The sequence below is a fragment of the Cololabis saira genome, chromosome 11, assembly GCF_033807715.1.
Source record: "Cololabis saira isolate AMF1-May2022 chromosome 11, fColSai1.1, whole genome shotgun sequence".
Classification (NCBI taxonomy): domain Eukaryota; kingdom Metazoa; phylum Chordata; class Actinopteri; order Beloniformes; family Belonidae; genus Cololabis; species Cololabis saira.
The window spans coordinates 23,813,377-23,836,641 of NC_084597.1; the positions used below are offsets into that span (position 1 = coordinate 23,813,377).

The following is a 23,265-nucleotide window of genomic DNA, read 5'->3' on the forward strand; positions in this document are numbered from 1 at the left end:
ATCTCAAGACAAAAACGAACCCCTTTTAAAAATAATTTATTCGTCATTATGTACAAGGGGGGGAAATGAAGTAGAAAATCATACATGAGTAGAAAAGGGTAATGTACAAGAAAGTAGCTTTAGACTGCATTGAGGATGTCAGCTGGCCCAGAGATAAAATACTTTAATCCAAGTCGTCAGGCAATACTTTCAGACTACAACAGGTAAGGGACGCTGTCCACCTGGATCCACCAACGATCTGAAGCTTTAATTTCCTCGGGAGACGGTCTGGTATGACGTCAGCATCAGTTCGGAGCATTTGAGCTCATTTCCAGGATGAGAGAGTGGGTTTGTGTCTGAGGTTTTGTCCTCTGCACAACGACTCGACTTCGCAGCCGGTTTTTAACAGAAGGCCTCTGGACATTAAAGTCTTTGGTTCATGGAGTTACCACGTTCAAGTCAAGTAAAGCTTACAGCGGAGCAGCGTAGTGAGGCTGTAGGCTTGTTCAAAGTGGACACGGGGCCCACACTCTGCTGCAGGTTCGAGCAAAACAAGAGTCCAAGTTTGAACAGAAATAAAAAATGTAAAACGTGTTTTGGTTTACAATGAATTAAAAGAGAAGTGAAGTGGTGAACATAAAACAAAGCTCGAGTAACATTTCAATAGATTGCACAATATAATACTGATGCTTCCGACAAACCTTTAGTGCTTGTGGTTGAGAGCCAATGCACCACTTTGATTAGGAAAGGTGGGAAAGGTTATCATCAGTCATAAAAAAAACAACCTTTTATCAATTCAGAAATTATCACTCAGCTGTAATGCCAATAAATAACAGCAATAATGAAGACTAATACGATAAAATAATTTCCAGGTGATCGATGTCCCCGGTCACAACACATTATGAATACAATGCAGTTCACAAATTCAGAAATCCACACAGAATCACACAAACACTCAAAATCATGTGATATGCATGTTGTACTGGACGAAGTTTCAGTTCTCTTATCGGGTGATTTCAAACAATACTGATGCTTTGCTTTTAACACTGCTGTGCGGGAATAAAACTGCAGTCTCATAATGATGGAAAAGATCTTAAAATGGAAATGGGTTAAATAAAGCAATGATCTAGGGCAGGGGTCGGCAACCCAAAATGTTGAAAGAGCCGTATTGGACAAAAAACACAAAAAACAAATATCTCTGGAGCCGCAAAAAGTTAAAAGTCTTGTATAAGCCTTAGAATGAAGGCAACACATGCTTCATGTATCTATATTAGTTATAACTGGGGGTAGATTTATTTTTCATTATGCAAGTCGAAATGTTGAAAAAAAAGTCTAAATTTCGAGAAAAAAAGTCGAAATGTCGAGATTAATGTTGAAGTACAATTTCGAGAAAAAAGTCAAAATGTCGAGAAAAAAGTCAAAATGTCGAAGAAATAGTAAAAATTTCGTGAAAAAAGTCGAAATGTCGAGATTAAAAAAGGAAAAGGGAAGAAAAAAAGAGAAAAAAAAAAAAAAAAAAGAAGAAAAAAGGAAAGAAAAAAGAGAAAAAAAAGAAAAAAAAGGTCAAACATTTTTGAAAAAGCTCCAGGAGCCACTAGGGCAGCGCTAAAGAGCCGCATGCGGCTCAAGAGCCACGGGTTGCCGACCCCCGATCTAGGGGCATGGTGGGGCAGCTGGTAGTGCAGCCACCTCAAAGCTAGAAGGTCCTGGGTTCAATTCTCGCCGGGGACGCTCTGGGTGCTGAGTTAAGTTCCCCTCATTACTTCAGCACCCAGGGCGAAAGGGCCTTTCTGTGTCGAGTTTGCATTTTCTTCCCGTGCTCCCCTCTCAAAAACATGCAGCCATACACTGCCCCCATCTGGCCAGCCGGGGACAGATGGGGTGGGGAGGATCTGGCCGGAATAACGTGATCCTTCCACGCGCAGAGAAGCCCCACCGTGTCTGGTGAAAAGAAGCTGCCTGCTCACTCCTCAAGTAAGGAGGAGACCTGAGCTCAGTGCAGGGCCCTCCTGGGGTTGGTAGAGGGGAGCAATGCCCAGGATTGACTTAGGCAGGAGCACTGGGTGACAAAGTGGGGAAATAATTGAAAAAAAAAAAACAATGATCTGATGCAATGACCATGGAGACCATTTTCAACTCTCAAAAACTGAAACCACATTTGAAAAAAGGTGGACACATGATCACAGGATTTGGTTTTTGTAGCAGATGTTTCCCCTGGCACCACTGCCTCAAATCTACTTCAAGAAAGGGTCTGGCCTGGTGAGCATTTGGGCCTAAAAGGTGTGGCCAGACTCTGGCTCGGACACTGTTGGACCTTGACCTGAAAGGTCTGGGCTTTGGTGTATAAAAACTAGACAAACAGCACTAATGAATGCTAGGAAACTAGTATGCACTTGCAACAGCAAGGATTCCTCTCTCAAATAACCTCAGGGGTCCTATAACGTTTCAAGAATTACACAGAATTCATATAAGGAGAATTTTTCACAGGGAAACTCCAGATGGACAATTGGTAGAAAAATAATCTTTTTTTCTCGCCCTTTTACATAACATTGCTGAAAAGGTATCAAAATAATGAGGTATGAAAGTATGAAACACCTCTTGTGCATGTAGGTTCAGACACACCTCAGTGAATCTTTTAGATGGTTCATGACTGAAGCTTTGTTCTGTAGCATGATCAACTCTTTGAACTGACTCTCATTCATTCCCATTGACTCAAAATAGGTGCTTTCTGTCTGGACAATTCTGGGAATAAAACAAAACTGGTGCTTTAATGTGCTGCACTTTACGTATAAGTAAAAACTGACACAGGTGACCTTTTTTTCCCCCCAAATAGCGCATTTTGGCAAAATGTTAGAGGGAACGTCAGACTGAACCTGGGATGAAAGTTGCGCCTCAGGTAGTTCAGAATCTGCAGGAGGCTCAACTGGAAAAAAACAAATGAAAAAATATCAAGATTGGATAATACTGACTGAAGTGAGAACCTACGAAGAGAGGTACTTTTTGTGCACACACACAGTCACAGTCACTCACACACACAAACACAAAATATGTTTCCTGTCAGCTGCTTCCTAATTTCTTTCCATCAATCCGAAAGTCACAGGTCGAAGTCCAGGAGAGGCTCTGTGGTTCAGGACAAGGTGCAGTCGTAGGTCCCCTCCTCGTCTCCCTGTTCCTCCGACTGGTCAGAAGGACAGTCCTCCGAGGGGGGACGAGAAAAAACTCCTGCAGGTTCGAGGGAAGGCAAGGCCAGGCCCAGCGGAGTGGCTACTCCTCTGCTTTCTTCGGGCCGAGGTACCGCGACTCCTCCCAGTCCTTCGGAAACACCGAGCTTGGAGTTTTGACTTGTGGGCTGGAAAGCTTCGGGCTGCACCTGCTCAGACGTAGACTCCATGAGTTCCTGCATCTGTGGCTGGATTAAACTTAAAAATGGTTTGTATCCCAGGCTGGAGGAGGAGAGAGAGAGAGAGAGAACGAACAGGAGAAAAAGGTTACAAGAGAGAAAACTGGGAACAGAAAACACATGGACATAGGAGGTATTCAACCCACCAGTCAGTGGACGCCCATGTATCCACAGCCAATAGACCGTTCCGGATACTCTGCACAGTTTCAGAAGGAACCTCGGGACAGTCCAGGAAGCTTATCACCTGCTTGATGACATTCGAGTCTCGAAGGATCAAACCAATCACAACACACCACTCCAAACAGCCCGCCTCCATGAACACATGTAGAAGGTACCTTAAAAAACAAAAAACACACAGATTCAGTATCCGTTTCACTTTCATGTTAAATAAAACCCAGTATTGAAAGAGAGGGCCTCACCTGAGCTGCACCTGTGACTTGTGTGGGCCTTTGTTGGCCAGCTCCATGGAGATGTGCTCCAGCTCAGCCTGACTTAGGCTCAAAGTGGAGGAGTTCTCATCGACCATTGTCCAGTCACCGTCCACCACTGAGCTGGTCTCCGTCAGGTCTGTGGCCGATCCGATGCTGTACTCCTCCACTGGAAGAGTGAACCGGGAAAGAAAAATGTACAGGAAAAAATAAAAGCTACATCCCATTTCATGTTTTTAAATAACAGGAGTGTGCCCAAGTTACTTTCTCTATTTAATCAATTTGGAGATCGATTAACTGCTGAGATCACGTTACCTTTGTTTGTGAGGAGCGACAGGAAGGCGTCGTGTGTTTGTGGTGAGTGCTGGTTGGAGTGAGCGGATGAAGCTGTGTCCACGTCTTTGGTCCTTTGTCCGAGCCTGTCCATCCAGGCGTGGTTGCTAGGAGACGTCAGTGGTGGGCCCGTGTCCATGTCGCTGGTCAGCAGACTGTCTGCAGACTGCGACTTCAATAGCCGTGAGCTCAGCACTTCAGGTGACATAAAAGACATAAGTAAACTAGAGTAGGAGAAACCTTAGTTTGCATGCTGGTTATGTTTCAGGTTAAGAATTAAAGGAATGCCGTGTAAATACAGGCTGTCTTTAGCGTTGATTGGTAGTTATCCCAGGGTAGGGCTGGGCGATATGGACCAAAAGTCATATCTCGATATTTTCTAGCTAAATGGCGATATTCGATATATATCTCGATATTTTTTCTGTGCCTTAATTGGGGTTTCCCCCAAAGCATTATAGCATAGCATCTCTGTTAGCTTAATTTTTTTCTGAGGCAAACCCTTAAAAAAACAGTCAGTTTTAATACAATGCCTTGTGCCAAATGTCACACAGGTTCCTTTATTAACAGAGGTCTGCACAATATCAAAATGTATAAAACAAATGAAATAAAAATAAACTGCCTGCATATATAGAATAAAAATGCTTCTTGAATAAAATAAAACAAATATCCCTTTCCTGCATAACAATTAAATTAAAATACACTGTGCAATTAATACAATGTAGACAGTAACAGGCAGACTTTTCCACTGAGGTTGACAATTGTGCAAATAACAAAACATTTGTGCAAATCTCAAATAAAAAATTCAAGTCAATTTGCCACAAAATAAGCTATATCAAAATCATTAAAAAAAAAAAATGTAAATTTTTTTTTTTTTTTTAAATCGATATAAACGATATTGTCTCGTACCATATCGTGTTTGAAAATATATCGATATATATTAAAATCTAGATATATCGCCCAGCCCTATCCCAGGGTCAACTTTTAAAGTAAACCTTCCATATCTTGTTCACTCACCTGTACGACAGCGGCCGTTTTTCAGCGGTGAACTGAGGCTTCCCACAGGAATAACGGGGAATGGCCAGAGGAAATCCTTGTGCAGTTTCTTCAAAGCTGAAACAAAATCCTCAACTCGGGCCACGCGGTTTCGCTCACGGCACAACCAGCCAATGAGCTCGAAGCCCAGCTGAGCAGAAAAGCATCCCAGGTCTCGGAGGCGGACCTGCTCCAGGAGGTGGCGTGCGTGGCGCCACAGCATCATGTCGATGTACATGTTCTCTGGACAATCCACGTCCCGACTGGGGGTGGGGATAGCACATGCAACATGGAGAGGGAACATATGGAAATAGTCAGATGTTAATGTGGAAACAGTTGAACAAAATGTAATTTTAGTGAACTCAAGCTATGTATGATTGAATGTGTGTACATACCCTTTAACAGAAGCTCCAGAGGGCATACTGAAGGTCTTCTGCAGGTTGAATTTTCCTGTTGCGATGGCGTCTGCTGACTGAGACAAGCTGATGCTGCGGTTTCTAAAGAACTCAAAGCCTCCAGTTGAGCTGGGCTCCTGAAAAATGATTCACATGTTGAGTTTCTTTGTTACATTAAACAGGACACAACAGCAGAGAGCAGTGAAATTCCTACTCTAAAAATGACCCCCAGCAACCACAGATATTATATCATATATAATCATAAATCCAGGGTTCAGATCATACAAACAAAAACAGTAAATGTTGAAAAACAAGATGCCACATTTCAGACGTATGCAGTTGTTTGTACCGCAAGAGTTAATCAATTCCTGCTGTGCTGCAAGCTTTCAAACAACTGTTTCTAATTAAATTATATTAAATCATTTACACATTTGCGTTGCAGCACTGTGACTGATAGTTAGAGAATGAACTGTTGCTGATTTTCCTGCAGAATTGTTAAATAGATAATATTATAAATATTGATTTCCTTTCAGTATCATTTCTGCACAGATAAAGCTGGGAATTATGCCAGAGGTATGGTTACCAGCACCAATGTCTTTACTACAACAATGCCGGTGATGTTTAGATAAACAAATTTCATTTCAGCACTGGCAGGTGACATTGTGGACAGATTAAACAAAGGGTTGCAGTGAATTTGAGGTTCATCACCTGGGTAGAGGGTGTTGTTGGAGGAGTGTCCATCTCCCCTGAACCAATGGTTTTGAGAAATCGGATCATATGTCGGCAGAGGTCCCACTTGCCCTGCTCAAGTGCTGTGTTGAAGAGAAGCGTGGCGTGCTGTCTACTCACAGCTGGAACCTCCATGTTCTGTAATGGAAGAGAGGAAAGACAAGATTAAGTTTGTGAGATGTGAGCTTTGATCACCCAAAATGTACGTAGCGATGATAATTTCTGTATTGTGAAAAGTTAAAGCAGAACAATGTAACTTTCAGCTTTTGTTGAGTTTGTCGGCTGCTTTGGACAAAAGCGGTAGTGTTTTACCAGAAAGAACACTACATTTCCCATGAGCACCAGCACGTACTGCCAGAAAGATCCTGTCCCCGTCGCGTGCATTTGTTTTGATAGTGAATGAAGACGGGACAGACTTTCAAAACTACTTTTCTGTTTCACCAAGTGAACAAAAAAAAAGATGTTAAACTGCTGGAAAGGAACTGGAATTTACCGGGATACCTTAAACAAGGAAGCCAGGGAGCGGTATATGGAGAAAATAATGATTATTAACGGTTTGGGGCCATATCAAATCCCTATCAAAGAATGGAGCTCCTCGTCGGAGCGCCACTCTTTAGTAGGGACTTACTGCCGCAGTTCTGCAGAACCACCGTCTCCGGCTACCTTGTTTAGGAGTGTTTGGCAGCTGCTTTGGTAAATGTTTGACTCGCCATGTGTTTCAATAAATGTATATAATAGTACAAAATACAGTACATGTTTTGTATTACTCTTACTTTTTTCACTGCTATATTATGCTGAAGAGGCTCCGAGGCGTGAGCAATATTTTTGTTTTCCTCGTGAGATTATTTTTTTCCTCTGCAGCTACAAATAAGAGTTAATATTTTTTCCTCAACAAACTAGTTTTATCTTAAGATTGGGGTTAATTGCAGCGCAGAGAGCTGGCCAGCAACTGCGTTTAGCTGGAGAAGTGGGGAATAAAACCCGTGTGAATGATCCGACCCCGGTCTGTGTGAGTGTTTGTTTGTGGTTTACTGTGGAAGGTTTTATTTGGTCGTTACAGCCGCGATCCAACCAAGCCGACGACTCTTTTTTATCTCAGATACTCGGCCTCCGTGGTTCTGCCTCCAAGCAGGAAAGCGGTGAAAAGTTAAACCATTAGCGATCTTTTCCCCACGTCTGTTAAGTGTGGAGTGGGTTACCAGCTTCTCCTGAGCTCTCGCTCCACGCCCCGCCCTTTTTCGTCTCGACTACGAATCGGGAAGGAAGGGGAAGTGACGTATGCCGTAAAGCAGTCAAAGCCGTAAAAGTTTTTAGTTTTTTAGTGTGGCAGGGTTCCTACCATGCTCCTCAAAGTTACATAGTGCCAGTGAAGGCGATACAGACCCCTCAGACCATGACAGAGGTGTCATTAAACCTGTTGGAAGTTGATGTACCATCACAATGACTCTGGAAATATTATATTAAGGTGGAAAAGTTACATAGTGCTGCTTTAAGTGAACAGCAACATCTGCTGTTTTTATCTTTTATTCTTCAAGCCAGTACCTGGAGTATAATCAGATATGAGGCTGCTGTGTCCAGATCTTGAGCCATCAGACACTCCTCAAACAGGTCTTTAGGGTTTCCCACAGCAGCAAACAGGTAGTTCCACAGGGCGTACTCCGTCTTCCTAGCACAGTGGACGATGGTCTGGAGGAACAGGGGGAACTCAGTGATGAACTTCGCCACAGTTGGCAGCAACGGGTCCGGTATGGGCTCTCGTGACGTTGCCTCCTCTTCCAGTACCACATGAACCATCAGCTCCATGACATGAGGGAAGTAGGGGAGGGACGCACATGATTGAGCCAGCATCAAAGCCTGCCAGGGGAAACATTGTCACATTTAATTACTTCAAACTGTTTGCATTTTGTCAGATGTGTTTTATTCAAAAAATTCAAACAAAGAATGCGATTGAGCTGCTTCACTATGGAGCCAAATCAAGTTTTGCTAATTTGAAAATAAAATTTCAACCTGAAAATTCTTTTTTACAGTTTCAATTTTTTTTTTTTTCGGTATCAGATCTTTTTTCAGTTTCAGAACTTTTTATTTCAGTTTCACATCTTTTTTTTCAGTTTCACTTTTTTTTTTTCAGTTTCAGACCGATCTGGCGTGGGGGCGTGGCATCAACTGAGAGGGGCGTGGCATCATGAGTGACAGCAGAACAGAGAAGGCGGGGGACGTTACTCAGTCCTGTTGCCTTCAGGAAACGTAGGTTGCAGAAGTTATCAGTAGAAGTATGATTCGACACTGTATATACACCATATTCACGTGATTGGCAGTGGAAAAAACGGATACTAGTGACACATTTCTGTTTAAAAAGCTGTTTTAGACCGTACTTGGTAGTACATGGAAGTGGGAAATGTCAAACTTTAAAGTGTGGCTGTTGAACTGTACAGTCTGGCATAGTTTATTGCTTTTATACTGCGATTGGTGCCAAGTACGGTCTAAAACAGCTTTTTAAACAGAAATGTGTCACTAGTATGCCACGCCCCCCACGCCACATCGGGGCCAAAAGTCTGAAAAAAACTGAAACTGAAAAAAAAAGACGTGAAACTGAAAAAAAGGATTTGAAACTGAAATAAAAAGTTCTGAAACCGGAAAAAAAAAATTGAAACGGTAAAAAAGAATTTTCAGGTTCAAATTTTATTTTCAAATTAGCAAAACTTTTGGCATTGATTTGGCTCCATACTTCTCCCTCACAGAACCCCTTCCATAAACTAGCATGATGCCTGTGGACAGACCTGTTCACCCAGGTTGCGAACCAGCAGCTGCCTCAGGATGTGGTGGAGGTAGATCTGGGATGTCCTCTCTACGGTGCAGTAGGGAAACACGGCTTCCAGTGGCTCAGATGATCCTTGCAGCCCATCATAGAGAACAGTCTCATTGGTTGCGCCCAGCACCAGGGCGTCCTCGAACAGCACCGCCAAAGGATAGATGTTGATGTGGAAAGGCAGCATTATGCGCCTGGACAGGAAAGAGTGGGGCTTTCTGTGGTCTCGAGGGAAAAGCGGCAGCCACACTTTCATTCCTGCCTCTCCACAGGACAACCACAAGGCCTCCAGCAGGTGGCGCTTCTTTTTGTTGGACCGACAGGTGGTCCAGACGTTCTCCACACACTGGGCCAGCACGACAGGAGGGCTGAATGGTAGCTGGGTAAAAAAAGGAAAGAGCTGGTAGAGAAGTACAGAAAATGAAAAGTTTCAATCCAATAGATGAGTGTGGACTCACCAGCTTTTTGTTGATGGCTGGCGTCTCTTTCTCTCGTACCTGTGGTCCTGACCGGTCTCTCTGCAGCATGATCAACTGGCCAGCCAGATTCAACATGATGCTCTCTGCCATGCAGGCCTGATGTGAACACACACCCATACATGGAGATACATTAGATACAGCTGGTTAAAGCTCAGCAGACTTGTGTGTTAATCATTTTTGTGCTACCTGCTGCGGAGCTTTCAATGTGATGCCAGTCTCGGTGCGCACGGATGTGAGTGTGACAGAGACCACGAGAGCTGGGTGAGGGATGTAGCGAGACATCGACACCTCCTGCAGCAACTCCACACTGACTGACGGGTTTGGACTGAAATGACCAGGACAACGAAGCTGGTTATAAGTCAGTAAGTCCAAGGAGAAACCAATCCCAGGATTTCACCGTACACAAGCCTACAGCATCTCATCAGTGAGCTATTCTGATTTCCCTGTGGCATCATGCCGCACCAGGGGTTGACAGGGACAAAGAACTCTGTCCACTTGACTGTACAACTGACGATCTGCAAAATTACATACTTTGTAACCAGGTTACCTAACTTTACCACCCAAAATCCATGGTGATGATTCTCACAGAGCCTGGCTTCAGGACGGTAGGGAGACAGCTAGATCTTTTTTTTTTATTATTATTGCTTTTTCCAAGCTAGCTCAAATACAACTTCCATCATAAATCTGTGATGCCTTTCAAACAAGTCCGGACACATCCAGTACTAAGTGGCTACAATCAGTTCTGGTGTCTGCCAGCAGACAGAGATTAAAGAGCTATATTCTTTTTTTTTTTTTTTAAACCTTGATCCCTAATAAAAACATTTTTTTTAAAAGAGGACCAGAAGTGTACGACGGAGTATTAGGGCCAAACTAAGACAAAAAAAATTGGAAATTACGAGAATAAAGTCATAATATAATGAGAATAAAGTCGTAAAATTGCGAGAATAAAGTCGTAATAGAATAAAGTCGTAATATTACGAGAATAAAGTCGTAATATTACGAGAATAAAGACGTAATATTACGAGAATAAAGTCGTAAAATTACGAGAATAAAGTCGTAACAGGAAGAGCTTCTTCTCCCTGTGTTAAAATGAGGAATATTGAGCATCTTGTGAAGTTATATTTATATATTTATAATATATTACGACTTTATTCTCGTAATATTATGACTTTATTCTCGTAATTTTACGACTTTATTCTCGTAATTTTACGACTTTATTCTCGTAATATTATGACTTTATTCTCGTCATATTATGACTTTATTCTCGTAATTTTACGACTTTATTCTCATTACATTATGACTTTATTCTCGTAATTTCCTTTTTTTGTTTTTTTGTTTGGCCCTAATACTCCGTCGTAGAAGTGGGCAACCCTGCTTTACGTATACTTCATAAATGTTGTCAACATTTGTGTAATTACTCATTTGGTCAGTCGGGGGAGACAAATGTTTAAAGATAGAATCTGAGCCAGATGAAAATTCACAGACTCAGTCGCAGCATGTGATTGGATTTACCGTAGATCAAAAGCTTTTACTTAAGCCTAATTTCCCTCTGGAAATTTCAGCAAGATAGCACTATTATCTAACAATAATGATGAAAGGGATTTCTCAGAATCTGAAGTCCATCACAAGAAGAAACAGTATCCAGTTTAAAAAAAACACCATGAGATCTGGATGCAACTACCTCTTAATCCACATTTGGGCATTGCAACAGATGTATTTTCAGGCATTTCAATCCCCAGGTACAAAAAACTGAATGCAAACATATGACATTATTAAGAAAAAAAGAAAGATTTGTGGTAAACTGCAAATGACAAACAACCCACCTATCATTCCTCTTCTCTAGACTGTACAGATAGATGGAGCAGTCAGCTCTGAAAAGGATCACCATGTCTTTGAAGACGTTGAGTAGCAGAGTATCTGAGTGCAGCTTCGTGACTGAAGCGAAGGCGTTGTCCAGGTTGGAAGAGCGCTGATAGAGTCTCAGCTGGTGTCGGCAGAGAGACATCACCGTGAGACAAACAACTCTAGTCAAGTGGGATTTAAATGCATTCATGAGGTTAAGTGGTGTTTTCACTCTCACCTGTTCTTGCTGGTCTGTAAAATTGTAGCAGGCCACGACCACAAACTCCTTCCACCAAGCCAAACCTCCTGTCACTGTCATGTTCTGCTCCTTCATTGGAAAACAAAAACTTTTATTTCATCTGAAACATAGTTAAACTCGAGAATTGAAATATTTTAACAAAACGTAGCTGCAAACCATGAATGAGGAACCCTACATCTAATACGACTTGTGAGTTTTCAGATAAAGATTTGGTCATGTATCATTTTCTGACAACTGCACTGATGCCGTTAAGGAGGTTTTTATATCCCTAAACTAACAGGATCAACATACCTGAGTGATGTTCCCAAACAGCTTCCATTTCCTTGTGAATAAGGAGTAGTGTGCAAAGCCCCGCCTTCCCGCCACCGCCATGCACTGGCCTGCTGTGTCTATGGCTGCAAACTGTACACGCACACAAAGCAATTAATACAAGTCTTTCAAGTGTTGACAGACCATAGAACGACCCACAAAGCCAACACGGCATTGATGGTGTTAGATGTTTTATATTGCACACATTTTACTTGTGCGGTAATATACAAAAAACCGTCACTGACGAGAAACAGGAAAAACTTTCCATGTACAATTATAAATTTCCATTTAAAAACACACCTATCTTAGGAGCAAATAAAAAAATAAAAAAAACAGTTTTCCACCAAATGACTAAAAATGATGAAAAATGGTTCAGTGCAGTGACTACTAATGCAACCAAGGTTAAAGTTTGACGGTTTGTGTGAAATGGAAATCAAAATAAAACAAGTAAATCATGTTGTAACTTTTTCTAGATTAAAAAAAAAATTGCAGCGTATTAAAAGAAAATTAGAACAAATCACAATCCGAAAGAAAAGTAAATCTAAACCTCACAATCATTTGGATCCACACTGTTCTAATTCATAGCATCAACGAGTTGATTTACTCCTGCAATCCAAGAGAAGTTTAGGTGTTCCTGTCAAATCTTTTCCAACTTCAAAATTCACAGCTCACAAATAGCTTTCATATCATGAATGAGACCTTGTCATTGAAAAGCAATAACATTGTGAGTGTAAAAGAATACCCAAGGGATTAGCTATAAAAGAGTACAATTTGGACAACTATTATCATCTGTTTAATGGGGCCATGTTCTGGGTCTGAAAAGCCTCTTGAGAGAATTTGTATTGCAATAGAGTCTAGATAATTACAATTAGATTAAAATGAATCATGTAAAGAAAAAAAATCTCAACAGTGACCCTATCAAGAAAAAGATGTTCCTTAAGAAATCTAGTGTCTTAAAAGGTAGAACTTGTCCAAAATTACAAAAGGTTTGTCTGGCACATCAACAGCAGATCAAGAGAACACCATGCACACAGGAAACACCGTGGTGTCAATATCAAGCTATGTGACGCCTTTTCTTTATCTGCAATTGTAGGGTTCAGTTAAGGTGGATGGAAGGTGTCAGCTAGGAAATTTCAGATGAAGAGGGATTTTGGTTTCTGTATGAAGGTGTCCAAAATATATAAATCCCAAGCTGTACTTTCACAAGAGAAACTCTGAAGGAACTAAGGAATTTCATGGGTTTTGCCTCGACTACAGGAACCAGATCTGGGGGACATATCTCATCCTTAAAAACAGTGCTGGTATGAAGTACTTTTGAGATTATCCTGTCCTGTTAAGGTGAGCCTTGCAGTGATAAACACTTGACTATTGCCACTATTTTATCCTCATCTCTCATTTCATGTTTATTATCAACAACAACTGCTATAATTTGTAAGTTTTTAGAATAGGAATGATCACGTATGTTTGCAAACAAACATTCGATCTTAGTTATTCGTGCCTGCTGCATATCAACGGGAGGTTCAAGCATGCAGTGTAAACTGCAATAATTGAGCAAGACAGAATAACAGGATCGAGAGCAGCAATCCTGAGTATTAAAATAAAAAAAGAGTGAATCAAAGCAACAAATGATAAACTTCAGACACAGCAGTTTCTTAAGAAGACGCACAAAAACACACAAATTCGTAAGCAAGTTTTGAGTCAATGCAACTCAAGTACCTCTTAGTTTAACAGTCTGTGTAGGCTGGTTTAACCAGTGCTGAGGCACCAATTCTCCTCCAAGAGGAGATGTTAAAAACTAAAACACCTTAATTTGCCTGTTATGCTATTTAACTTGAACGGAAACGCAAAAGACCCAGTGCTGAAATGATCATTCATACCTGGACAAAAGCACAAGGCTGTTTTAATTATGAGTGCTTTTTGATTAAATGTCCTGAAACAACCCAACCAAACACATAAATGGTTAGAAAGTGCAACACCAATAGCCTTGTATTAAAAAAATTGGCTATTGTAGCATAAACAAATAAATAAACAAAGTTTAGGGGATGTGCAACCTGATAAAGATTCTTTTTTTCCTTCTTTATGATGCGTTTTATTTTATTTTCATCTCTATTGTACAATATGCATTTTTACCAGCTACTGTGGAAAAAGAAAGTTGATCTTTGTTTAATTTGTTTTTACATTTAAAAAAAACAATAATTTAGGGTGTATCTAATAATACTTTAATGACGTTCAGATTCAAAGAACCAGAACAGAAAGGACCAGGAATAAAATTCACAAACACACTGGTTCGTACACTTACCCGTATGGGCCAGTTGCTCTCTAGGTATGTGCTGTGAATCTGCAGAATAGAAAGGAAAAAGAAAGGAAGAAAGAAAAAGACACAATAGGATGAACAAACTTTTTACACCCACACAGACTGTAAAGTTCCAGTTAATGGTCCCCTGATGATGTGACCAGTATTTGCATTTAGTTGTTACCAAATATTCATGGGCTTTTTCTACTTGTTTTCAATGATCCAATAAAAACGTTTATACTCATGGAGTTGGTCTCTGTGTATGAAGTACAAACTAATTAACTGCCAACACTACCAAATGCTGGACATGTGCAAGAAAGCACACAGAGAGAAAACCCTGCCACCATGTCAACCTCCTAATTGGAGCAAACTCTCAGCTGTCTTTTAACAGATTATAATCTATAATGATGTAAATTAACTTTACCTTTCAAAGCAATTACTCTAAGTCTGCTCAAGATGTCTTGAGGGTGTAAAGGTGGGATCCTTGATGTGGCAAGCAAAGCATTTTCTGAGCTCTTACTTGTGCTAGGTGTGATGTCTACACGTCCTTACCTGGACGACATGCCAATGCTTGTGTCCAAGTAAAGTGCTGAGTCCCTGAGAGAGAGAAGAGTCTGGGTGGGAGGGTTGGTGCAGCGGGCTGCCGTCACGCGGGTGCAAGTGTGTGTGCGGGTGTGCATCGGAGGTGCTGTGGATCTGTGTGGGGTCGCCACAAGTCAGGTAGAGGCGGTCTTCACCATGGAGTAACACCTGTTCCTGGTTACTCTGTACAGGTGAGAGAGAAGCAAAACGGACAACATGAAGCTTTACTGTGACTGTGTTTTTGTGAGTGGACGGTAATGAGCTCCCCTTGTAAATCTCACCGTGCAGGGGTTGACTGTGAGGGCACTCTTAATGAAGTGGAACTGCAGTATGCCAGCCTGCAGAGAAGGCCGAGGAGGTGAAACCATTTCAACATCTTGTGCTTCATCCTCTTTCCTCCTCTCCTGTTTGTTAGGGAGCACCCACAGGTGGTAGCCCTCTGCTCCCCAGCTCTAGACAGGGGCAGAGTACAAGTTTTATTACACATAATGACCACACAACAAAAGCATGACTTTACAGCTGCTTTCAGAGCAACTGAGTTTATGAGGCGTAATGTGTCAGTTGAAAACACTCCACCCGTCTTAAGCAGGGTGCGTCTTATTTGAGATCTGTCCTTCAGGTTCAAGCTACCACGCAAAGGTAAATTTAGGCACAACTTTTTCTCAATAACGCTTAAAGCTTTATATATCTGTATGGTACCTAGCCTGAGAACTCTCTCACAACCATACACCAACGAGAGACCATAAAACACATTGAGTATTTTGAAAAAAACTAGACTGTTTATTACATTCTCAAATATTTTATTTTATTAGTTTAGTTGATAGGGACAATGCAGTTTAAACATAGTTTCAGTACAATGACAGCAACTGATGTTCTGCACATAGAGTTTATAGCTATTGCTAATTTGCAACTCCTGTCCCTAGTTGGGCTTTTCTAACAATAAAATACAATACAACAATATCTAAGACCTATAATACAAAATATAAAATTACATCTATTTAAAAACAATCACAAAATAAACAGTCACATAATCCCACAATCTCCACACATCATACACATACTCCCTCACTCATTCACTCCCTCTCAACACGCATCACAACACACACATTAACAACATTTCAAAAGTGGGTACAATCCTGTTGTGTTTTCAGCCAGTTCTTAACCATGGATGCAAAGATTCTGCTATCTGATGCCAATTTAATTTCATTCGGGAGTCCATTCCAGAGATGACCGCTCTTTACTGAGAAAGCTGATTGTCCGAATGTTGTTATGCGGTAAGGTATTTGACAGTTACAGTTTGTAGAGCTCCTGGTGACTCTGCTGCTGTTTTGTCTCTGAATAAACACTGAAAGTGGCTCTGGGGCCAAATTTTTGATACATTTGAAAAATAGTTTAAGAAAGCATAAAATAATAAAACTGTCAAAGCTCAACAGATTATATTTCTATAATATAGAATATTTCTATATACTTGTCTTTTGGCCACTGATGGCTGTCACAAGAGGCTAAAGTTGGTCAAAGACACATAGATGAATTCAACTGGGTGTGTGATGTCACAATCCACTGCCAATCTGAAAGGCCCACTGAAGGTTCAACAATATTTAATCTTTAAAATAGTCACAGCACCATGTGGATATGTTCACATACCATAGAGCTGATTTTAAGAGGGTCCTTTTTGGTACCATCGGAACAATACCTGAGGGGACATCACAAGAATATAAAGATTATAAAACAACCACAATCAAACAAAAGAAGTATAAATACTGGACATCCAGACAAGAGTCATGTTTAGAGTATGTTCAGGGTATTGTTTGTGTGTGTCCACTTACGCAAAGTCCTCTCCCAAAGTGCAGATGAGGTGAGCTCCAAAAACACTCCACAGTGAGAGGCCACCACACTCCCATGTAACCATGACAACGCTGTAGTCAGGTGACCAGCAGATCAGCTTTACAGCACCCGTCTTGTTATAAATGTCTAAACAAGAACATTTTAAGATGTATATATTAGATTCATGTCATTGCTATTTTTGTCTATTAAATGAATTCCACTGAAAGCATTTGACCATTTCCTTTTATCTAAAATAAATTACTTAATTAACGCTCTTTATTGGGATTTCATGTGAGCCCACTTATCATTTCACATAAATTGTATTTAGTCACTAAGAATTGTATATGTACTGTATTTTTCCTTAATGTTCATTCAGGTTTTGTATATTTCTTTTAAAAGTTTGTGAATAACAAAACTTCTGAATGACATCAAGTGTTAATACATTCCCAGATGACCAATCATATTATTTGATCAAAATTAGGATTGGGGTGGGGGTTCACCCACTAGGGGGAGCTGTGTATGTGTACATGCATACGTACACACATATTCTGTATGTGTGTGTAACAGGGAAACAAATATGTGTAGGATTTGGTTTAGAGCAGATTTGTAAAGAGATTAAAGAGATTTAAAGGAAGACAGGGGGAAAGAAAGGGATGAAGGGATACGATACCTGGATAGTGTTTCGGTGTGAGCTCCAGTTTGTGGGAAAGCTGCATGGACCCTGTTGTGGTGTCTATCATGTACACCAGCACTGAGCCGCTTTATTTAAAAGAAAAAACATATATAAATGCACTGGATCCTTAATATATTTATTTCTGAAACATCAACATCAAGCCAAGGCACTTTTCTTAATGTGATTATTGATAATCAAAGCACAATACATTTTATGATTATAGTTGCTGCCAACTTATGCTTTACAAAATCAGTTGTTTAAAAAAAAAAAAAACACGATACAAGGCCAACAGAGTTGGTTCTGACACTGAAAAGGTAAAAGTAGGAAGCGGTGAGGAGAGAAATTCCTGCCAACCAGGCAGATTGCATAATCCACAAGGAAATCCTCACAAGCACACGTTAGGAACCCTCTGCAAACAGAGACTGACACATTCTCAGAGCGAACACACACCGCATGAGCAACAATCCTGCTGTAACACACAAATGCAAGCAAACACACCCTACTCTGTATTGTAAATACATAGACAGAGCGAGAAGCTTACACTGACCTGGCACAGCCAAAAGCCATCAGTCTGTACTTGTTGTTGACAGCCACGCAGGTGCCATCGGTCACGTCTGCTGCCCAAACCCCTTGTAGCTGCTGGACACACAGACACATTTATGACTTGATTTAAACAATAACAGTAATATAGATAATAATGGTTCCATTTTTCAGCTTAACAGGATGGGTAATGTGCACTTAAATTGTCATGGTTAACCTTGATACCCCCCATCTGATCTAGTTTTATAACCACCATTCCATGCATAAAAACGACTCCTTTTGCCCATTTAGGATGTGAAAAATATTGTGGCAATGCAGTTATAACTGTTCATATCCTGCCAAGAACAAGCATGGCTGCGCAACTATAGGGAGTGACATTAAGATGATGCCAGGTTTATAAAATCACAAAAACCAAAACCTATTCAAATTAACATGTTGCATCATCAGTCTGAACAATTTTGTTGTTTTCTATGTTCTTTAATTTGGAAAAAAGCACTTCTCCGATCAAAAGACTAATTTTGCAGAACATCCACAGCTTATATCAAAGTCTGCTTCAAAACTAGAAGAAAAAGTATATGCTAAAGTTTCATAACCACAGTATGCATTGAGAAGTGGTTATTATGATTTAACAGATGAAAGTAATATTGAAAGCGCAAGTCTCTTTGCATAGGTAAAGCATGGTTATCATCATAAAACATAGAAATTATAATACTACCACACAGTTTACTGCTTGAAAAAGTTCAAGCATGGTTCCCTGTCTTCAGTTTAGTTCAGCTGGTCAATGCCATGATAAATTAATTGCTTGGCATTCTATGCTTAACCTTTGTTTAAAAACTTATTACACACAGTTTGTTCATGTTTGTAATGGACAGAGATGGAATGGAGGATACTTGAATAGTTTGTACATGCAGGGGAGAGTCAGTATTGCAGAACATGCCATATTAGACACCACTTAGACACTAATTCTGCAACACTGACGTGCTGTTAGAGAGCACACACTTTGACAGAGTTAAACTGCTTCTCTTATCAGTGAGCAACAGCGCCATACGTACAGTTTTCTGCATTGCTTTCGAGTGCAAACTCTAAGAAATGTTCTGCTTTCCGTGTGTGGCCTTACATCTGCTGTGATGGTGTTGCTCAGAGGTGTGATGAAGCCCAGACGTCCATCACTGAGAACCACAGCGAAGCCATCCAGGGTTACGCAATACTCCATACAATGGATAAAAACTCCCTCCAGGTCCAGAGAGGGACCACCTGAAAACACGCATGCAGAGGATTGAAAGTGTCTTTCTGAGAATTCCACCCTGAAAAGTTGATATAAACTTTTAAATATTAAAATTTCAATGGTTCTTTTCTTACTTCTAGCAGACTGCAGGTCTAATGAAAAGGGGATTGTAGTAAGGCAGATGGCCTTGCGTCCATTGCTGCTTAGCCCGGCCCAGTGCAGAACATGGAGGTAGCCATCTGCAGTACAAACCAGTAAGTCCTCCTGGAGGGACTGCAGACTGTTGGGAAGGAGGAGAAAAAAAGAAGAAAAATAAATGTTGATTCTGACCAGTTGTGGTGTAGCTGTGGTGCTTTATCTCACTGTCTCCAAACCTACAAGGGAAGCAAGAACAATGTGTTTGTGTGTGTGCCATTGTCTGAAAAAGTGTTCCCTCTGCTTCCCCATTCTTCAGCACAACTCAGAGTGACAGAAGCAGGAAAATGAAAAGAAACAAAGAGTACAAGCACAGTCGACTGTGGAGGAGGCAAGCTCTTTTACTGCAGCTTCACAGCAGGAGATACCCACGCATCTCCTGTACAATCAAAGCTGTGCCTGTCAAATGCCAATAAAGCACTTTCGTTTAAGTGACTAGCCTATAATTTCCGCCACACAGCAGAGAACTAGCAGATGAGTGCAGAGATGTGAATGACAAACAAGAAATATACAGACAAAAGGGAAGCTTCTAACATCAAGGTCGGTGTCACTCAGAAAACAAAAGACAGGATGTGTAGATCAAGGCAGTGTGGGTAAATTTGGGGAAGGTGAGCAACTGGAGAAAAAAAAAAGCAAAAAGAACATAAAAAAACAACCATAAAATAAAACACCATAAGGGACAGAACACAAGCTTTTTAACTGGCAGTCCCTTTTGAAGGTTCTTTATTTTCCTAATAAGGGGATTTCTCTTCGTCTGTTATTTTAGAATTTCATGAATACTAAACGTACAACAATTTCACAATTTCAGTGACTATGCTGACATGGTTTATGCTGTCATTAAATAAGCTGATAGAACTTTAGTATTCTTTCAAATTCTACAAATGAGGTTGAACCATTTTTAAAGATTTAATGCCCTTTTAAAGAGAAGGAACAAACCTTAATACTGGCGGTATATAAAACAAAAACATTACAGCTACAGGAAGTGAGAACAAAATTGTCATGGGGGTAATTTCACAAGAATCCTAAACTAAGATTAAACAGACCACAATGTGGAATCTGGTCAGAAAATTATAATCCTTAAAATTACAGAATTTATTATTTTGGGACAACTGAAGTCACTCATCACTTCCACTCAGTTCCTTTCATCTGTCCATCACTCTGCTCCTCCGGCTTTTGCTTTGCTTTTCTCTCTACAGAACTCTGTCTTTCCAAACAACAGTGGGCTGAGCCTCTCAGAGGATCGCAGCATTCTCTCACTGCCAATACTAACTCTCAACTGAAGCGGAAGAGACTTTTTCAAGCCATTATGTTGAGGCGAATGCCCCTATAAGAATTACAACAGTCATATCCACTAAATAAATAGCTAATGGTTTATATCCACTGCTAAAAAATCCAGGGTAAAGCAAAATAATGTGAATGAAATTTGGTGTGTATAAATCGATGGCAATGTATAATAAAGAAGAAAAAACTACAGATTTTGTTTTGATAGCGTTGTTTTCTAAGGCTTTAAAAGGGAATGTGCAAAACCAGAAAGCATCTGTTCATGGAGATAGATAAAGCGCTGAATTTATGCACAAGTACAAGCAATATTTATGCCACTTGCTTATAGTTTACAGGAAGCACATCCGCTGAGATAGAGAAAATAAATGTCGTTCAGGCTGCTCATAAGCACTATTTAAATGTCTGTTTAAATGAGGGCTTGTTGACCAACCAAAGACAGAGAGTAGGAGTGGGGTGTGAGGCAGACACAACAGAGGAACATAAAAAGATCCTGAGAGAGCGTCTACCTGGTGATAGGGGCCTCCAGATCCACAGGCTTCTTCATCTCTAAAGACAGAGCAGGGGCACATTGCTCCTCCTTATAACCCGGGGTCACCTTTACACGAGGAGCACCTCTGTGGAAACAGATAGAAACACATTAATCCACCAGCACGCCTTCAGAAATTCTTTTTTTAGTGTATGCAAAACGTTAGTTCTTTTGAAGCTTGTTGGCTGACAAAGATGACTGAATATGCCTCAACTTGTCCGGCTTCTTTTGATACTTTGTCCGGGAATGTGAAAAACACAGATACACACTGCTGCCTGCACATAACCACTTTGAAAATAAGCTTAGAAATAGGGGGAAACTTAAAGAATAAGGGGAAAGCAGGAGACGTGGTTCAAGACTTTTTGACTTCCTGAATATTTTAATGTTGTCGATTAAAATTTTAAATGCATAACTCCTTTCCCTGCCCGTCAATTTTCTCTTAATATCCCATTCTGAAATATGGTAACAGGTCTGCAGATATTTAAATAGGTGAAGGAGGTGACTACTTTCTGCAGTTTCTTGTTCAGATGGACAAAGTGATTGCTTTGGATTCAGAATTGGGTATAAGAATAAAGCTGGAGTTTCCAATTAGCTTTGACTGTGTCTTGTATTTGCTACCCAAAAAAGCACCTGCCCCAGCCAGATAACTAAAGCAAAAGATTTTCATGAGAAGCTGTGTGGGACATTTCCCAGATAATAAACATCCTTCCACTATTTACCATCTGCACCAACAGACATCACAGGGTTGATTTCTGATGAAGTTCAGCTGCCTCCACAATGTTAAAACTACATTTTATTCAAAGATAACCAACAGCAGCACACTGAAAATTCCCACAGATAAAAATATCTATTGATGTCAAGTACTTGTATGAATGAAAATAAAACCTGTTTGTTTTAATTCAACGTTTACAAACAAACACAGGATTAAGTCTGTTGAGCTTATTTTGCCATGTCCACTATTTCATCAGTGCAGATAAAACACAAATCATGCTGCATTGCTTTTTTTTGTCCTTTTTTGTGGCTAGAAAACATGCAGTATTGCATTTTCACCCATAACCCCCATCATTCATATAGGTAATACTTGACAATGATATCTGTACTAACAGCCGTTGGGTATCCCTTTAAGGCTGCTGCAGCTCTGTTCTTTCTGCTCCATTTAATATGTATTAATCTGTGTGCAAGTCTGAATGTGTGCTGCACTCACTTTGGATAGACAGGCTCATAGAGGTACTTTTCCTCCCCTCCACCTAACACGTCAAACAGGAGGATGTAGCCTTTGGCAGTCTGAAAACAGAGGGAGAAGCAATCACAATCACATATTTTATCTACAGAATGGGCGAAAAATAGAGCGTTAGAGGGAAAAAAAACACATTTTCAACAGACACAGTGAGAGTGATTTTTAAGTAAGCATGGGTGTGAAAAGGATTTTAACACTAAAATTAGATTACATTATGGTCTTAACAAATTTACAAAGCCTCTCAATGCCATTTCAGGCTATGAGATGGAAACATTGAATAGGAAGGAACATGAAATATGACTACTGTTACTGCAAATAACACTCAATTTTGTTTCACCACCGCAAGAGCTGAGCAGATGTGTGAATAAGAAATAAAACATCTAAATAAATTGGACAGCTTTATTATAATACAAAGCACATTGACTGTTTTACATTGCCATATCCATCCTCCTCCTCCACAGGGCCCTCTCCCGTGTGGATACTGGTATAGGGAACTATGTGAGGGTTGTTTGTTCATTATAGCTCAGAATTTAAAACCACAGTCTCATCCAGACCTATGCCTGGACTCCTGCCTGTGCAGGTGGGTGTACAGTGGGTCTACCAAAGTGGTTGGGCTGGGTCAACCCCATCTCGTTGCGCCTCCCCAGTGACATTTGATCCCTCCCCCCAGTGCTGTGTCCTCAGCCCTCTTTTGTCCTTTTACACCCACGACTGCGAGGCCACTTCTCACTCCACTGTCATCATAAAGTTTGCTGACACCACTGTTGTGGGACTGATATCCCACAATGAGGAGACAGCCTATAGAGGGAGGCCATCCACCTGGGGACAGGTGCTGGGAGAACCATCTTTTGTTGAACATCAGCAAAACAAGAACCAATAGTGGACTCCAGCAGGAAGC

General features: G+C 40.7%; 1 protein-coding gene across 2 annotated transcripts in view; it reads right to left on the reverse strand.

Moving 5' to 3' along the window:
* Positions 1–23: 23 nt before the first annotated feature.
* Positions 24–23,265, reverse strand: part of ric1 (RIC1 homolog, RAB6A GEF complex partner 1) — a 45,943-nt gene continuing 22,701 nt past the window's right edge. The window contains exons 1-26 of one of the 2 annotated variants that reach the window (XM_061734098.1): positions 22,800–23,003; positions 22,335–22,414; positions 21,111–21,218; positions 19,263–19,408; positions 19,021–19,157; positions 17,911–18,002; positions 17,361–17,449; positions 16,693–16,837; positions 16,511–16,559; positions 15,148–15,318; positions 14,837–15,049; positions 14,291–14,329; positions 11,974–12,084; positions 11,662–11,751; positions 11,405–11,565; positions 9,768–9,906; positions 9,561–9,677; positions 9,074–9,481; positions 7,839–8,150; positions 6,276–6,434; positions 5,568–5,704; positions 5,155–5,435; positions 4,123–4,335; positions 3,799–3,976; positions 3,526–3,714; positions 24–3,422 (exon numbers count right to left, since the gene is read on the reverse strand). In XM_061734098.1, coding sequence (XP_061590082.1) covers positions 3,107–3,422; positions 3,526–3,714; positions 3,799–3,976; positions 4,123–4,335; positions 5,155–5,435; positions 5,568–5,704; positions 6,276–6,434; positions 7,839–8,150; positions 9,074–9,481; positions 9,561–9,677; positions 9,768–9,906; positions 11,405–11,565; positions 11,662–11,751; positions 11,974–12,084; positions 14,291–14,329; positions 14,837–15,049; positions 15,148–15,318; positions 16,511–16,559; positions 16,693–16,837; positions 17,361–17,449; positions 17,911–18,002; positions 19,021–19,157; positions 19,263–19,408; positions 21,111–21,148 — 3,930 coding nt within the window. In that variant the 5' untranslated portion in view covers positions 21,149–21,218; positions 22,335–22,414; positions 22,800–23,003 and the 3' untranslated portion in view covers positions 24–3,106. Of the gene's footprint in view, positions 3,423–3,525; positions 3,715–3,798; positions 3,977–4,122; positions 4,336–5,154; positions 5,436–5,567; positions 5,705–6,275; positions 6,435–7,838; positions 8,151–9,073; positions 9,482–9,560; positions 9,678–9,767; positions 9,907–11,404; positions 11,566–11,661; positions 11,752–11,973; positions 12,085–14,290; positions 14,330–14,836; positions 15,050–15,147; positions 15,319–16,510; positions 16,560–16,692; positions 16,838–17,360; positions 17,450–17,910; positions 18,003–19,020; positions 19,158–19,262; positions 19,409–21,110; positions 21,219–22,334; positions 22,415–22,799; positions 23,004–23,265 lie in introns of those variants that run through there. The other variant, XM_061734097.1, reaches the window with a different exon arrangement.